This window comes from Charadrius vociferus, unplaced genomic scaffold (assembly GCF_000708025.1).
Source record: "Charadrius vociferus isolate BGI_N301 unplaced genomic scaffold, ASM70802v2 scaffold231, whole genome shotgun sequence".
Taxonomy (NCBI): domain Eukaryota; kingdom Metazoa; phylum Chordata; class Aves; order Charadriiformes; family Charadriidae; genus Charadrius; species Charadrius vociferus.
This window is the reverse complement of record NW_009647211.1, coordinates 2,109,003-2,126,153: the sequence shown is the minus strand read 5'-3', so window position 1 is coordinate 2,126,153 and position 17,151 is coordinate 2,109,003. Positions and strand designations below refer to the sequence as shown.

Genomic DNA, 17,151 nt, shown 5'->3' with positions numbered 1-17,151 from the left:
TGCTGTTGAACAATCAATTCCTAAAGAAGAAAAAAATACAAAATTCAAAGAAAAGTCACTACTTAATGAGATTACTTTTTTTGTTCCACAACTCAGTACTTATAAAATGCTGGAAATCATCTTATTGCTGCTCTTAAAAATCTAAAAGACAAGACTGTCCCCAGCTTCTCAAGTAACCCAGATACAGTATCCACCTACTTTCAGCATCCAGCTTTTCCCATAACACTTATCATTGTTATTTGCAGTTGGGCTATAACCAAAGAACTGTTTGCCCTTTTTCTACTATTTTTCTTAAAATCAGTACAGAAGTTTAAAGTCAGATTTTAAAATCTGAACTAGCCACCACAGTTTCTTCACAGTCCAGAAAGAGGTAGGCCCTGACTAAAGATTCAGCTCATCCTAAGACAGCTGGGAAGCACTGGCCTCAAGAGATGCCTCTCTCTCTGTACAGGCTATATAGAGAAACTTTCTAAGACTGTATAGTGGAAGCTAGATGATCCCAGAGAACCTAGAAGTCTTACTGCTTTTGTTAATGTTAGGACTAGTGAAGTCACAAAAATTTTACAAAGCCCAGTTACATTCAGACATACAACAAGAAAAAAACACAGTCAGATTCATTTTTGTACGCAGAAGAAAACATTCTACTCAAGTGAACCAAAAAAATTGCTGGGGTTGTTTTTCCCTTTTGCTTGCTTTTTACAAGACGAAACATCTAAGCACTACAGTGGCTTTTAAAATCTGCATGTCAGTCCCCAAATTTAAAAGGAAAATGATGAATGTCATTTGTTTTTAAAACAGGAAATAAAAAAAATATGAAATATTTGGGTTTAGTCAATTGTTCTATTTATTTTTAAGGCACTTCTACAATTTATTAAGATACCAGAAAAAATTTAATTGTATTACTCCATTTTCAAGCTCTTTAATAATTAAATTGTGTCTAGAAGCAATGGAGCCAGATCAAGAAACATTTTAGGTAAGTACAATGAAACAAACCAACCTGGGAGAGTTTTTCATTTGCAGCCTTCATCTCCATATATTTAGCTTGATTTTCCTGTGACATGTCTTTTATTATGTCATCTGCTACAACCTTTTCACGTTCAATATCTTCTTCTACAGCTTGAATTAACTTTTCTGTGCTGCAAAAATAGAACATTATTGTAACTTTTACTAACTGATGTTTCTTTTAAGCACCCATTTCAAACTTTCGTATTCCTTCAGCCTCACTGAAATGATCCTTTAACACAAAAACTCCACAGAGTTTAAAAAAAGGAGTTACCTCCTTGTATCTAATTTTCTTGGAGTTGGATTAGCTATATAAACATTTACGTCACAGAATGCAGTACCCACAAAGTATTTTCCAACACTCCCACCCTGTCCACCTGCATAGTCCCCAACACTGGCAAAAATATACTAGTCCCTCTCAGTTGCTCTCAATCAAGTGAATTCTTGGAATAAGAATGTAATGTCTAGTAATTTCTATGGAATTCCTAAAGCTAGAGAGTCAAACAATTTGAGAACATAGCTAAAGATAAAGTAAATTAACAAAAAATCCTGAGATCCTGAAAAGGATACCTTCCCTTCACAGTTCATGAAAGACTGTTTAAACTGCTTGCTTGTTTGCAGAGTGACTTCTGCTGTTAAGGATAACGAAATAGGCTGGATACCTTCCTTCAGGATTTATTTTTCTTCTATTTTTCTTTAACTCTTCCTGAGTTGCAAGATGCTGAAAATTTTAAATTGTCTAACTGACACTATCAGATCAATGATTGCAGCCAAGAATGCCTTCAGGCTTAAAAGACGATGCAAAATAGTGGATCTGAACAAGGATAATCACAGGGTAACAGAATAATGAAAATTTCATAAAAGGAGAGTAGACTTGATGGTGGAACGGACTTGTGAAGGTCATCTAGTCCAGCCCCACTACTCAAAGCACTGTCACCTAGAGCAAGTTGCAGAGACCCCCACGACTTGTCTGGGAAAAGTTTTAATGTTTGGCCACTCTTACAGTAAAAAGAGCTTTTTCTTATATTTAAGTGGCGTTTCCTGTTCTCCAGTTTGTGGCCATTGTCTCTTGTCCTGCCCTTGGACACCACTGAGAAAAGATCAGCTCCATTTTCATTATTCCTGCCCATCAGGTATTTTCTTTGATAAGAAACTCACTAAGCCTTCTCTTCTAGAGATTAAACAATTCCAGCTCCCTCAGCCTGTCTTCACAGTCTTCACCACTTCCCAGGGATTCTCAAAAGAGATTAAAAAGTGTAACAAGTCTTCCAACTGGCTTCAAGAAAAAGCTATAATATCCAGGAATCTGAAGACGTTAAGTAGAAATTCTGTCAGGTTAGCAACCCATGTTGCAAAGATGCTTTGGAGGCTGATGATGAAGAAACAAATAAAAGCAATTTGCCACTTTCTGTGGCAAATTTAGAGTGCACTGGGACTGCCCAAAAAATACTGGGTAGTCATAACATGACATGAAATGGAACACCCTCTTGAGACTAAAAATGTTTTGTTCAGACCCAGCCCAAGGTATGAGGCCCTCACTGTAAGTACACTGCTTTGTGAATGAATAATTATGTTACGCTTGGTAGTGGAAAGGAGTACTTTTTTAAGTGAAGCATGTTCTTAAGCTATAGAAGTAGTTTGATTCAAGATCCTCCGGAAGGCACTGAGCTGGGCCTTGGCAGGAAGCTGTCATGTTACTTTATTGTAGGCTCCTCATCCCTCAATCTGGACCCATGAAGGCTGTTGCAAGGTCTCCACAATGACAGTTTCTCTCAAATCAAGCCCAAATGAAGATGTGACAGAATGAAAACAGAGAAATTGCAATGAGGAATTCAAGAAAAAGTTAAGGTTGCTGATTTCCAGAATAAATCTCCACACTAGATGTAATTCACGTGGACAGACTGTCAGTACTGATCATAGAGAGCTTGTCTTGAATTACAAACAGGGTGTCTTTTCCTGGAGATCACTGGGGCATTTAGGGAGGGAGAGAAGAATACCGCTTCCTACATTTCTCCTGTGTTCCAAAACACCATGTGGAAGCAGCTGCCACTGATGAGGCCAGTGGTGTCTCCAAACTACTGGATTTTTCTCATCTATGCCTGAGACTGCAAGTATGCATGGCAGAGTAAGGAAAGAAAGCCTACTTTTCCAACCCTACCAATGTAAAGCCTGTATAGACACATTACAGAGAAGCCTCATTTTCTTATGTTCTTATGTTTCCTGGCTAAATACTTCGAGGTGATCCAGTAAGTCCTTGAGACTAGAAATGTCTGACTTAGCTGTGATGCATCTTCTCTAGTAGAAACCTTTTCACAGGTTTACACTCAGTGTCTTTCTAAGAGGCAATGAAAATATCAGCAATGGCTCCCACAGGAAGGCAGCCCATTATAACAACTAATTTGAACACTGCTGATGAAGCTGAATCAGAGATGAGGCTTGGAAAAGTTGCAGATTGTTCTGAGATATTAAGCAAAAAATCAAAGTGACAATAACATCAAAGAGAGATAGTGAAATAAAATGGTTTCTACAGCCACGTATTAGAGAGGGACGGAGAATGAGAAGGGAGTGAACTGTCTTGTAGTTTGATGCTGTGCATTGGACAGAATGAGGCTTAGAGAATAAGCACCAATGAAAGAAAAAATTTATTGGACACACTGCTTGTCTATCAATACAATCCCTCTTTCAACCTGCATATAGACATGCTCCCAAATCAGACCAAGTATATTTTGCTTTCAGAATTTCTTCCTGAAGTATAGTCCATATAACTGGTGTCCTTAAGTGCTTGTAATTCTTTGTAATTAATGAGCTTTATATATCACACTCCGCTCCTCTGATGCTTATGTTCTAAAACACAAGAATCTAACACAGATTAACTAACTACTAGAGACCTTTACTTCAGTATGCAAATATCTTGAAATTGTCTTCATTTGATGACTGATAATATAAAAAATCTAAGTCACTTTCTGCCTCCAGCATGTCTTTAATTGATTATAACCCAACTTGCTTGCAAATTCTCAGTGGCATTTTACCTCAGTGCTTCCTATGTGATCTGGAACTTGACATTTGAGCATAGCACTATTAGACTTCCTTATTGGCTGCACATCCAATTAAACACAAGATGATTATAAGAAGTTGCTCAACCTAGTCAATCTTTTGCTAAGGATTTTCTAGGTTTAATATTTTTATTTTTTTTTTTTTTACACTGCCTGCTTATTCATCAGGTACAAAGGTTGAACAAAACCAAAGTGCTGTTGCACCATATTATTTCTTGTCCGTGCAGTGAAAAATCTACACATGTGTACATATGCTGCCTCTAAGAAGCAACAGAAAGGTAAGACACTTGGCACATCTTTTTCAACATGTAGGCAAAGATTTATTAGTATGACTTTGTTGCTAGACTTGAAACAAATACATCTTGGGCTACATTAAAAGTTCAGGAATTACTATGAACCTTGGACATGCCAAGTTGTTAAGTAAATTGTACTTCAGTAGAAAGTCAGGGAACAGTCTGTTTCTTCTCTGAAAAGCAGATTACCTGATTATATGAACTCTGTTACCTCCCTAAAACTGCCTTTTTCTTTACAAATATAAGAAAAAGAACAGGAATTGTATTACTATTAAACAACAAAATCTTGAAAACTTTTTAAGAAAACTCTTTCTAATTACAAGGAAATGTCAAGGTATCACCAGACTCAGTTTCTTTCCAAAGCAACTACTTTAAACAGCAATTCTTAAAGTCTTGTTGTAGTAAAAAGCTAAACCACAACTAAAATTATAGATGCATTCTGGTTCTTCTATTGATTATACAGGTTCCCACACACACAAAGCAGAAAATCAAACCTCTAAGAAAACCCCTAACTTTTCAGCAGAAACTAAAGTAAAAAATAGGAACTATGTTTTTGACTTAGACATATGTATAGTGAATTTTTAGACAGGAAAAGGATTTTTCAAGTTAATTGCATCCCCTTTATTCAGATACGTTATTTTTTTCCTTGAAGTTGTGAAAATTTTTTAAATTAACTTTCATTTTCAACTTGACTGTTATTAACTTACAGACTATCTTTTAAAATAATATTTTAATCTATTTTTCACAATAAAGACTATTTTTCTTGAAATCTGCAAACTACAATAATACTATTAATCTGTGTTTCTAGATTGCCTGGTTAAGGAGTGCTCTGTTTCTGAACATCTTGGAAGTGGTATCTTTAAAGTCCAAGTATGCCATGAGATTCAACTGTTAACACAGTCTATATCAGGTGTTCTCAAACTACATCATATTTTCCACTAGCAATATACAAACTGGCTCCAAAGAGTATGCGGGCCACCAGTACCATCACTGACAAGAAAAATATCTAATACAGAACATAATACCATCATGGTTGCTGCTGCTAGTACCCCTCGGCCCTGCCACTGATAATACCGAACAAAAAGGTTTATGAACTCTTTTTGTATTTAATGTAAACTTCCAACAGCAGTAGAAATGCACAATAGATCAGAGCAGTATAAGTGGCATTTATCTTCTTTTTCTTCCTACGAAGACAGCAAGTTTCCAGGCTAATTCAGTTAGGTGAATGAGGTCAGTCCTCAGACAAACAAATATAAAGAAGCTATCAATTAGACTTGACCAATTTGTTCTGTGACCTCATCTACTTCATACAGATCAGTAAAGGCCTCCTGGCACGCTTTTTAATGATTAGTGAAGTTTTTTAAAATCTGACTAGCTGCATATATTTAGCATCGTTCGTGAAATTGAACTTCCTTATGTAATTTCCCCCACTCTTATCTGTTAAATTCAGTGAATACTCTCTACAGCTCAAGATACAATAGGCACTTTAAACAAGTATCTTATACCTCATCTTTTGGGTCTTTTTTAATTGGGAAAATAGAAACCTGGGAAGGAGATCACAAAATCATAAAACGGTTTAGGTTGGAAGGGACTTTAAAGATCATCTAGTTCCAACCCTCTGCCATGGATAGGGACACCTCCCACTAGACCAGGTTGCTCAAAGCCCCATCCAACCTGGCCTTAAACACTCCCAGGGAAGGAGCATCTACAACTTCCCTGGGCTAAGATATTCCTCCACAACTTTCCTAAGATATTGAGGTTCACTTAGCCCACTATCTCTTCTCTTCAGTTGCTTAAGAAAAAGTGTAAAAATGAAGGGATAACATACCTTTTACATAACATTTTAATTCAAGTCTGGCATAAACTGGGACTGATTTAACATCTAACAGTGCTGCTTCATATTCATGTTTAAAATGAGTAGATCTTGCAAATAACACCTGATTCAAAGGGGATAGATAAGTGACACTTTCTCTGAGAGAAGTTAATGTCACAGTGAATATCATTTGTCAGAAAAATTTTGCTGAGTCTCAAAAAGTAAGGTTCATATCCGTACAAAAACTCCAGCACAAGAGATTGAACTGTGTTTACTTAGTTCCAAAGATCAGAGCAACAACTACACCTTCATAATACAGAGGTCCAGGTTTATGTCGTATGATATATATTATGGATAATAAAGAGATTAGAAGATCAATCTACTAATTAAAAAAACACACAAAAACTGCTTAATAACTTACGTAAGAACATAATAGAAATCTGAGTGGATAAACCAACAATCCATCTAGTACAGTATTCTGCCTCTGTCAGTGGTAACAAGGGAAATTATTCAGGTAGAGCATGCAAGCCTGAATACTTTCTGCAGTCTACTCCTATCATAGTCTTCCAGTACCCATAATTACTTTAACAGGGATATTAATGAGTATATCCCTGCCTATTTGTTTTATACATTTATGAAATAGTTGTCTACTAACTTGTCCAATCACTCCCTTTTCTATTTGCTGATACAGTCTGCTCACTCGATTTTAGGTTTGGGTCAATTAAGTAGAAGCTGAATACATTAATTCTGATAACCTGCATTTTTCCTCTTAATTTTACATTTCATAGTATCTATGTAGAATAGAATTTATTAAATTACCATTGAAATAACTATATCTATTAATTTGTTACACTACCACTACAGAAGACATTGGTATTCTGGTCTTGGTATACAAAAGTGTTGTTTTTTGTTAGGCTCTAAACATGAAACGCTCTTGGCTTGTGATCTGGGCTGGAACACTGTTTTTGAATCCAGTCACTGCTGACTGCAACATTACTTCTCAAACGGTAAGTTTTATATGTATGTTAATTACCCTTATTTCTGAAAGAGACACTAGAAGCCAAAAGCATTTGAAAAACTCCCTTGTAAACATAAAATTCCTGGAGAAAGAACAAAGTAGAGACAAATAAGAAGATGTGGTTTTCTGCAAAACGGACAACTAGCTGCTGGCAGTCATTGTAAGTGGGTGAATAACACCGAAACATATTTGAGACGGTTTTATATCTCAGATAAATTCCTCTGCAGACAACAGGAGTGCCTCATTAATCATGTTGGAATAGACCTGAAAAGCAACAGTTGTTTGGACAAGGCCAACTACTGCTCAAGTTAAAGAGATTTATTGAGTTAGCACTTGCCCAAATAAGGTCCAAATACACATAAGAAACTTTTATAAGTTTTTTTTCAGAGATTAATTTAATGGATTTTGCATTTATTGGGGAATGGAGGAGAAGAAAGAAGTCTTGATTAACAGTCAAGTGATAAAACTGGTATTGCACTATTTGCTCTGACTCACTGGCTACAGGTCCAGTACAGTACCTACTGCTTGTTCATCTTTGGGACAAATATGAAGAGCAAAAAAACCACGCAATGGGTATATGCAGTGCAGAAAAGGCACTCCACCAACAGTTGTTTTTAAATAAGCTATCTAGACTGAATCTGGTGACAACAGTAACAAGCTGAAAACAGGCTACTTATTTAGGAAAAGTGATAACACAATCAATCTGTTTCCAGTACTTAGACCCTCCTTTAAAGCCAGTTCAAGTATCTTAACTCTAAACTGTAGTCTGCAGTGATGCATGCCTATACATATAAAGAAATCTACTTTTTTCAGAAAATAAAAGTGTTTCAAGGTATGGAGAGTAAACACTCTCAATCCTGATAAATAGCAGCTATGCTAAACTTCAACCCAGAAAACAAGAATGAATTTAAGTGCTGTATTCATAATAAAAATAGATACCATTTTGTTGAAAGTCTGCTGTTTTACAGTTTTAAAGATGAAAAGTAAACATAGCTGTTTTAAAAACAACACAATACATTTGAAAAAGCATATCTGAATTAATTTTGAGCCTTGAATCCAATTCCTCTATGATACCTTCTTTCCAGATTATGTGGGAAAGGAATCCTTGTTCTATCCAGCCAACCTTCACATAGAATTCTAAAACAGACAGCCCTACTAATTCCAAAATAGTATGCCAAACTGGTTATGTTTTGGATGATCATCACATAAAGAGTGTTGCATCTCAAACAGAGTTTAAGCACTAAGTGACCTGGAACTTCAGATCTGTATACACTAGGAGGATTCATTTCCCCTGTATCACCAGAACACGAGTATATTAGGAAAACGATAAATGAAGAGAAATATTTTTTTTCTTTTCAAGTCCTGGCATTAAAAAATACATGAAAGACTCTTCATGCCCTTAATAGTCATCACTGAGACACCTTCATCACCAGACTTCCCTACAGTATTTAATTGTTGCCATTCTCTTTTTTTCAACAGGTCACTTGTGAGGAGTCTGGAAAGAACCTCCCTAACATCCCCGCTAAACTCTTCCAAAATGTTACTAAATTAAGCCTCAAAAATAATAAAATCACTTTAAAAGATAGTGACAAAGAGATCCTTCGAAGTTTTATCAACCTCACTGAACTTTATCTGAATGAAAACACGATTTCTGTACTGTATAATAACAGCTTCTGCGATCTGACAAAACTTGTAATTCTGGATATCAGCAGCAATCTTATTAGCACAGTTCATACAGCAGCATTTGCAGGGTTAAACCAACTGTCAGTGTTGAATCTGTCCTACAACATGATTACTCAACTAGATTCAGATGTATTTACTTCTCTAAAAAGTCTGACAGTTTTAAATCTACAGTATAACTTTCTGAAATCTTTTCATATAAAATCATCTTTTAAATTGACTGAAATAATTTTAGCTGGAAACCCATGGACCTGCTCCTGTGACCTCCTTGATTTACAGATATGGCTAACTGTCTCCAGTGTGACAATGGGTAAGTTGTGGTAAGAACAGCATTTTATACTTGTTTACAACAAACAGCCTTATTTTGTTTTTTCCTGATCTAGATAACATCCACCATCAACTTGTCTGTATTTTGGAATAATACATTAGTTATCCATGAAATTTTTTTTTTTAGATTAGAGTGCCAATTTATTAACAATATCTCATATCAATATTTCCACTGCTCACATCCACAGCAAATGAAAACAACACTGCATGTACATTCCCAAACACCATGGAAAAATTCTCCATCAAGACGGCAGCTATCCAACCAGCTGACTGCAAATTTGAAAAAGCTTCTTTAGAAAACACTGTAACTTCTATTTTTGCCATTAAGTTTAAAAGCAGGGCCTTACTAACAGCTCTGACTCCAAACAACATCACTGGAAACAATGGAACACGTGCAGGTAATATACTGATGTTTCACTTTACTGCTTACAAGCTGTTTGATTTTCCGCTCCATAATTTCATACCGTTTTGTATTTGTAGTACACTAATTCCTCCATAAAAGCCAGGGCTATAGAACAAGTGTATTTCCAGGTTTTGGTAGACTGCACACACATTATGGTGAATGTTAAGCTCTACTGAATAAGTGTTCAAAATGGATAAACCACACTTGAATTCTCAAATGATCCAGATCTCTGCTAAACAGAACTACAGAAGCATCTTTAAAAAAATTCAGTTACTTCTTCCAAACTAACTGCTTTCCAGACATAGCTGTCTTCTTAAAATGTGAAAGAGTAAGCCAATTAATTTTGCTCCTGCCCTCAACTGTGTCCAGTGTAAAGGACACATATGTGCCCATCCCATATTCTTTGAAAATTTCAGTGATAGCCTCTTCACCTTTTGATGTTAATTCCACCAGCGCTCCATAACAGTCTAGCTTTTCTGTTAGTAATGTCAATAATTTGTTTTCTTACAAGCAAATTAATGTTCTTCTCTACTCTTCCATATCGAAATGCTTTACTTCTTGCTTCTGGCTAAAGTAGAAGAAATATCAGTCTCCAAATATGAGCAAAATTGTAAGCCAGCACCGCCACACACACCTGTTCCTATTGATTTTTTTATTATAAAAGAAATGAAAGGATATGCAAAACAAAAGATGCAGTATTTTAGGGTGCAGGCATCATCACCATACAGAAATTTAAACCTAGGAATCTGAATTTGAAGTCAATTACTGATTATTTTTCTTTTCTTATAAAGCCCATCTTGGAATTTAAACATTGAAAAAATGATTCTTTTATCATTTGTATGTCCCCAGAACTTTATGTGACTTTGAAACTACCATTTTTGATACATATGCATGGTGGATTTATATTGCTAGGAAATAGGAGATGTACGTGCATTTCTGGTCTGAGTGATGCTGCTGACTTCCTAATAACATAGCAATAACATTCTACTAAAGCTTTGGAGACACTCAGTAATTCCCCTATCATTGTTTATTTTGTGAGTTCTCAGTTTAACTATGAAAAAAAACATACTAGACTTTTTGCTGGTATTCCTCATGAAGATGACTTTTTTTTTTTCTTATCTGTTTAAAGATTTACCACTTCTTGGCAAAAGCTGGACCTTCCTAGCGGGTGTCCTAGGGCTTGTCCTAAGCACTACACTCCTGATTTTTACTGCTATAAAATGCCCGACATGGTATCGCTATTTGGTCAGCTACAGTCACCGTCGTCTGGAAGAAAATGACTCACAGATGTTTGAACAGGAGTTCTCAGCTGACATGAGTTCTTCTCCTACAGTATCGTGTACCAGCAATGAAGAGCCCATAGTAATATTTGAGAAAATTCATGCATTTGTGCCTGGGGAAGACGGATTTATTGAGGATAAATATATAGATTCTTATGTAACCGAGGAGAGTTAATGTCTTAAACAATGGATGATGAACTGACTTTTTTCAAAACTGTAGTACATTTGTACTTCCATATTACGCTACTTATGTACAATTCAAAATGGGGCTAAGCAGTCCATCTCCTCTCATCTCGTCAAATCCATAACAAGGTATTGCTGTATGAATCATGATGCCAAAAAATGTGGTGATGTGCATGCTGCACACTGTCACAACAAATATTTCAAAACATGCAAAAAATACTCGTAATCCCCCTTTTATAAAAATATGTTTGGTTATTCACGGCAGGGTGAGAGAGCTTACTGTATATTGCTTAACATCAACAAGTCTTTATGAAGTCGCTTGTGAAACTGGCATAATTACTAATGCTTTCTATGTGAAGAAGTCCAGAAAGGAAAAATAATTTCTCTAAAACATCAAAGCAGACCACAGCCAGACTGGGGACTGAATTCAAATCAACGGTGTCACAGATCAGTAGTTTATTACGCAAAACTAACACAATCAGAGAACAGAGCATTTGGGTTTTTTTTACCTGAAGTAGCAGAGCACAAAAGACCAACTGCTCCATTCCCTCAAATGTGTCTACATGCAGTACAATGATATATTATCATTACTGCATTTCTAATGACTTTATGCCTTAGTTTGCTACTGAACTAAGTTTTTTCTCTTCATCTGTTCTTAACACCTAAAAATGCATTCAGAGTAGAGTAGACACATTTGCAAGCTGTTGAAAACCATGGTATTATTTAGAAGTGACTTACTATTAAATGGTAAATTGTTTTTTAGAACTGCTTATTTATACATAAAATCTCATTGTTGAGATCACTCTTACTGGAAACAAGCAGGATCACATCTCTTTCTCCTGAACATCTTCTTCCCCTAAATTAAACATCTCAGAAACTCATCCTTTCAACCTATCACAAAAAAAGCCATTCTCATGGCTTACAAATTCTTACTGCAAGCATCTCACTGTCCTCATCTTCCCCTCCATACACCCTTACCTTACCAGACAGGAATCTCAGTTCTAGTCCCCACTTCTGCTTGCTTTCCCCACTCTGCTACTCCACAACACAATCTCCAAAACTCAGGACCTTGACTGCAGGTTGCCAAAAGTCAAGAGTCTGCACTGCCACCTAACTCCTCCTGGATGACATGCTAAGTATCTCCACAACACTTACTCAGAAGAGTTTAAAGCTGGGAACTCCAGCTGCAGCCTGGCGCTGATGTATCATCTTGAAATTGCTCAGGTATCACTTGTGGTATGCATTGCACTCTTAAGGAACTTCTGAATTAGATAACACCTCAGTTTTGCCAAGTTCAGTTATGATTTTCACAGCTTTGGAGAAGCATACACTTCATGTACTTACGCTTGTCTTTCTGTGAAAATTTTATCCACGCTCTGAGTGTCTCGGTCATTCTGAACCTTTAACTTAAAAAAAAAAAAATATATATATTTTAATATAATACATAATAATAAAGATACAAATTATATACATAAATTCAAAGTTTCCTCTAAATGAGCAAGAAGCTGCTCAGAATGCAGTAGAGGAAGAAGCAGCAGAGGCTGCCTGCTCCAGAAGTTTTTCACATCTGATACTGAAGAAAGACCTTCTGAAATTGCAGTCTTCCACTGGAAACCAAAGGAAGTAAGAAGGCATCTGCATGTTTGAAAAAGAAATACAATCAAGTTTGTAACAAATCACTTCACTTACTATTACTGTGGGATCTATTCCTGGAACACTTAGTAAAATACTATTTAAGCCTACAAACAAAATGTAGCACTTGCAAAGCATTCTTCTCTTTAAGACACAGTCATTGTGACTATTTTTCAACCAAATGCAGGGGGAAAAAAATTGTTTTGACCAAGAAATATCCAGGTGGTTTTTCAAGGTACCAAAATAACCTCTTCTAAAACTAGTTTCTTTTGCTTATGGACAAGGTGATCATAAGAAATGGAACATGCTTAATGCCAGTCATGCCTTCATACTTAGAGTAACACTCTAACTGTGTTAGAAAATAAAGAAAGTAAGTGAAGGAAGAACAAAGCTCACTGATTTTGTGGTTGGCAATGTGAGAGACCTATTTAGTATTTATTACATTAGAGTCACTTAAAAGGCAGAAGACAAAAAAGAACTAAGCTTGCAGAAGACCAGGCAGCTTTACAAGGCAGCACAGTCTATTGAATTTGCCTTTCATAAGACTAATGTTCTATGCTTCTACTTCAAATAAAGAAAATATTTTAACACTCATAATTTGCATTGAGATGACAGCCTTCTGAAATCTAAACCACAGAAAACTATCATGGGGCTGTTAATGCAACAGTTTAGACAATTGTCTCACTACAAACACGTTGCCAATATTACGGTTAATTTAACTGGAAAAATGGGTAAGTTTTAAATTAGTGCTATGCTTTTTTATATATGTCGTTTATTCGAAGGACCAAGAATGTAACACATACAGTTTCACTGTTCAAATATAGCAAATATCCTAATTCTTACCATATTGTAATCTCGAATCACTTCTGCTATATCCGTATTGGTGTTAAGTATATCTACAACCTGAAATGAGACAGAACTCCAACCTGTTATTGCTCTCCTTTTTTTTAAATTATAAACAAGAAAATCAGACAAATAGGTAGCAACTCACAAAGCACTCATGAAAAGGCAGCAATTTTCTGTTATTGCAAACAGAAAAAACATGGTATGGGAATCTTAATAGATTATATGCAGTTTTCAGAAGTAATCACCATATGCAACTGTACAAACCCTCCAAATATTATGCACCAGTAATTTCTTAAAGCCATATGCAACTGCTTCTCCTAATGTATAGAACACTTTCTTTTTTTCTGTTTTCCTTAGTTTCCATCTATATCTTTTCCAATAACTGAATAAAAAGCACAATTAACCAGTACATTCTTATAGAGAAATGTCAATAAAAAAAAAGATGCTGAAGTAAAGCAAATGCAGGACAAAGTAAATGACAGACGGGAGAACATTCAGTATCAAAAGCTGACAGCAGCATACCATGTTGTAGTCTGCTAGATGACCTTGAAATTCTTTGATTTCACCAGCTAAAGCCTCTGCCCTAAATACAAAACAAAAAGCCAAACTTAATATGGGAAGATTTGTATATGTAAAAACAAAATAATGAAGAAAAGAATTATTTAATGGTTCCTTGAAGCCTGCAAAATACCAGACTAGTCTTGTGACTGAGAAAGTTAGCACTGCATTTGTTTCAATACATCTCACCTTTTTTCATATGACAAATAGACAGATTTCTCTTGCTTGTACATATCTACTTCTTCCTGCAACTTGTTAATTTCTGTTGTGAGTTCATTTGTTTTGCTTCTGCAAAAAAATAAAAAAGAATCATTAACATTTTAATGTACAACTAAAACATAGATAGAACAGAAATTGTATTCTCTAATAAGAGATGTGCAATCAGTAGCTCTTTCTCACACTGTACCATGTTTCAAATCAGTATTTCAAAGAAGAACTGTGTAAATAAGGAAAAAACCAGAGTGGTTCTAGTAGATAAAATCACAAGTAGTTGTTAGAAAACCCGGATATGAAATAAAATGTTTTAATTAGCTTTTCGTCCTTGCTGGTTAAACAGATGTGAATTATTCTCAAATGTACAGGAAAAAAATCATAGTATCATTTCACAGAATGTGGGTATCATCTATATTTAAAATGACATCTTTTAGGACTCACTATTCAACACTGCAATATTATCAACTGACAAAGTAGCAATACAGTTTCCACAAGGTTTTGCCTTTGCCAGTGTTAGCTCAATGTATAAGCCAAGTAAGTCAACTGGAACGTACACTAAAAAGTGCTTAGTTTGTGATGCTACTTCTTACAAATGGAGCTATCAGACCTATCAAGCATTACAGGTAGAAGTTAAAAATCACTGACCTTCCTTTTACTAATGCTGTGAGAGTGCATTTAACTTAGCAAGCCTAAAAACAAAATGTCAAAGGAATCTACTTGTACTTGCACATAAGTATAAAATTCCTTTCCTCCTACAAACGATATGCAAAATGACCTTAACTATTATAACAGGACAGATTTCATTACAAGTGAACACCGCTTATCCCACTGTATGGCTAAGCACAACAAACTTCATGTCAGAAAGGGAACAGAGCATTAAACCTTCTGCAGTTTGAATGTGCTGTTAAGACATACCTCAACAGTCCAAGGTAATATGTTTTATCCATTATCTGTCTCTGAGGACCTGAAAAAGGAGAATAAGATGGCATTTTGTTAGAAAACAACTAATTTTGATGAACTGTAAATTATGAAAACAATCTGCAGATTGTTCTTCTCAGTGTTCTTAAATAGATTTTACCTCACTAAAACAAAGGCAGAAATTCATTTTAGACTGTTGTGAAGATAGACACTACTTTTTCAACTATATAAAGTTACTATATAATACAGTGTTTTAATTATTCTGCAGTGATGCAAGAAGACACAATTGATCCTGTTGTATTCTTTAGAATGATTTTTAAATACAGCTCAGGCACAGAAAAGCCTTTGTCTTCTCTGACTGCCAAGAGTAAACAAAATGAGAGACATGCTTTAATCTTCCTTTCCTTTCTCCTGTTCCTATTAATCATAGCTATTCACTCTCCAATTCATACAGCAATGAAAAGTTTTCCTTTAAAACCCTAAACATTCCTTTAAAACGTTTGCAGGCACCTTGATAGCTATCTTCAGTCAAAAATACCTTTCATCGCAGTTTTCATTCCACTTAATCCTTGTTGAGTCACTGGACGGTCTGCAACTTTAATCTGAGATGATAAGACTCCTCCAGTAGTTGAAGAACCACCGCGAGAACCAGGTCTTGATGTACTAGGAGGCATCTATAAACAAAACAAAATAAAACACAAACCTCCCAACCCTGAATTGAGTTTATGCAACTTCCAAAGCAATTAAAAACTTAAGTTAGCCTCTATACTGTTCCTATAAGAATCTTTTAGCATTTACATCTCTTCAGTCAAATATCTGCTGCAGAAGGGTAAGAGATCACCTTTGAGCACCTGCTCATTGTTCCCTCTGTCTGCAGTATTACTGCTATTAAGGTCTCCCAGGTGAACTTTTGATGCAAGATCTCCTTGACCCCTTTCAGTCAAAATTAGAAAATAAAACTCTGTACAAAATCAAAATCTTAAAATTCTTCCTCAGAAACTATCACTTGTGCTACTAAAAAAAATTACCCAAAAAAAGGACAAAAATCTAAATATATCAAAGTTCATGTTCAAATTTTTTAACATACCCCTGTTCCTATTCTGGTTGCTGATGGAGTCCTTGATGAAGAGCTAGGCCTTGCAGTGAGCCCTATTCCTGCTCTTGAAGAAGGACGAGCTATTGGAGGTCTGTGACTGCTGGCCATATTTGCTCCCTTTTGAACTTCTCCCTGGGAAGACGGATAGAAATAGTCCTTTAATTTGCACAAGCTCCTTAAAACTACGAAAGATCAACTCTTTAAGGCTTAGTTTTCCCCCCTATTAGAAGGAGTTTAGTTTTCTTTGGAAACCTGTAAGCACTTCCTTACTGGAAAAGCATAGTGCAAGACAGAAAGAGTACTCAGAAAGGACCACAGAAGCTCTATCAGTAAGGTGAGACAGCAGTCCCTCTTCAGTGCTTAGCCAGTCCTCAGTTTATACTGTTTAACAGAAAACTCCTGCTAATTCTTGTGGCACTGTTTCAGCATCTGCCCACGGAGTTCAAGTCTCTCATGAAACAACCTGGAAGTGAACAGCTGTTCTAAACACCCATTTGGGTTATCTGGATATAGTCCTTTGGGCACCGCCAGTCACCGATGCACTATCCCTGATAAACCCTGGTGGTCTCCACCAGCCCCTTGAAGAGCAACCTCCCCCCCCCACCCCCAGCCGCAGCACGGGGAGACAGCGTTTCCATCGCTGAAGCTGCCAGGCAGTTAGTTGCTCGGCAGGCCCTGTGAGATGGTGGTACTACTCTGGGCCATGACCCAAACAGGCAGAAATACCCCTGTTCCCCCGGGGCGATAAAACCCCACCCCCGGGGCGATAAAACCCCACCCCCGGCCAGGCTGAGGGCCTCTGGAGCCGGGGAGATCACAGCACCAACTGCCCCAGC

At 36.4% G+C, this 17,151-nt stretch overlaps 2 protein-coding genes across 2 annotated transcripts in view; one reads left to right on the top strand and one right to left on the bottom strand.

The window, feature by feature from the left end:
- IFT74 (intraflagellar transport 74) overlaps positions 1-16,423 on the bottom strand; it is a 36,971-nt gene extending 20,548 nt beyond the window's left edge. Inside the window, exons 1-9 of the mRNA XM_009895883.1 lie at positions 16,307-16,423; positions 15,758-15,893; positions 15,217-15,265; positions 14,278-14,376; positions 14,053-14,113; positions 13,528-13,587; positions 12,397-12,458; positions 998-1,136; positions 4-20 (exon numbers count right to left, since the gene is read on the bottom strand). Of these exons, the coding sequence (XP_009894185.1) occupies positions 4-20; positions 998-1,136; positions 12,397-12,458; positions 13,528-13,587; positions 14,053-14,113; positions 14,278-14,376; positions 15,217-15,265; positions 15,758-15,893; positions 16,307-16,423 (740 nt within the window). The remainder of the gene's footprint in view (positions 1-3; positions 21-997; positions 1,137-12,396; positions 12,459-13,527; positions 13,588-14,052; positions 14,114-14,277; positions 14,377-15,216; positions 15,266-15,757; positions 15,894-16,306) is intronic.
- Positions 4,307-11,044, top strand: LRRC19 (leucine rich repeat containing 19). Its single transcript, XM_009895875.1, has 5 exons — positions 4,307-4,333; positions 7,076-7,168; positions 8,659-9,169; positions 9,375-9,584; positions 10,719-11,044. Exons 1-5 carry the CDS (start codon positions 4,307-4,309, stop codon positions 11,042-11,044), a joined length of 1,167 nt encoding a protein of 388 aa, XP_009894177.1.
- Positions 16,424-17,151: the final 728 nt, after the last annotated feature.

Bases quoted from the DNA above. Each gene is read 5' to 3' on its own strand.
- LRRC19 (XM_009895875.1), top strand. From the start codon at position 4,307: ATGCTGCCTCTAAGAAGCAACAGAAAG. The intron at 4,334-7,075 runs GTAAGACACTTG...GTTTTTTGTTAG, and splicing joins CTCTAAGAAGCAACAGAAAG to GCTCTAAACATGAAACGCTC. The intron at 9,585-10,718 runs GTAATATACTGA...ATCTGTTTAAAG, and splicing joins AAACAATGGAACACGTGCAG to ATTTACCACTTCTTGGCAAA.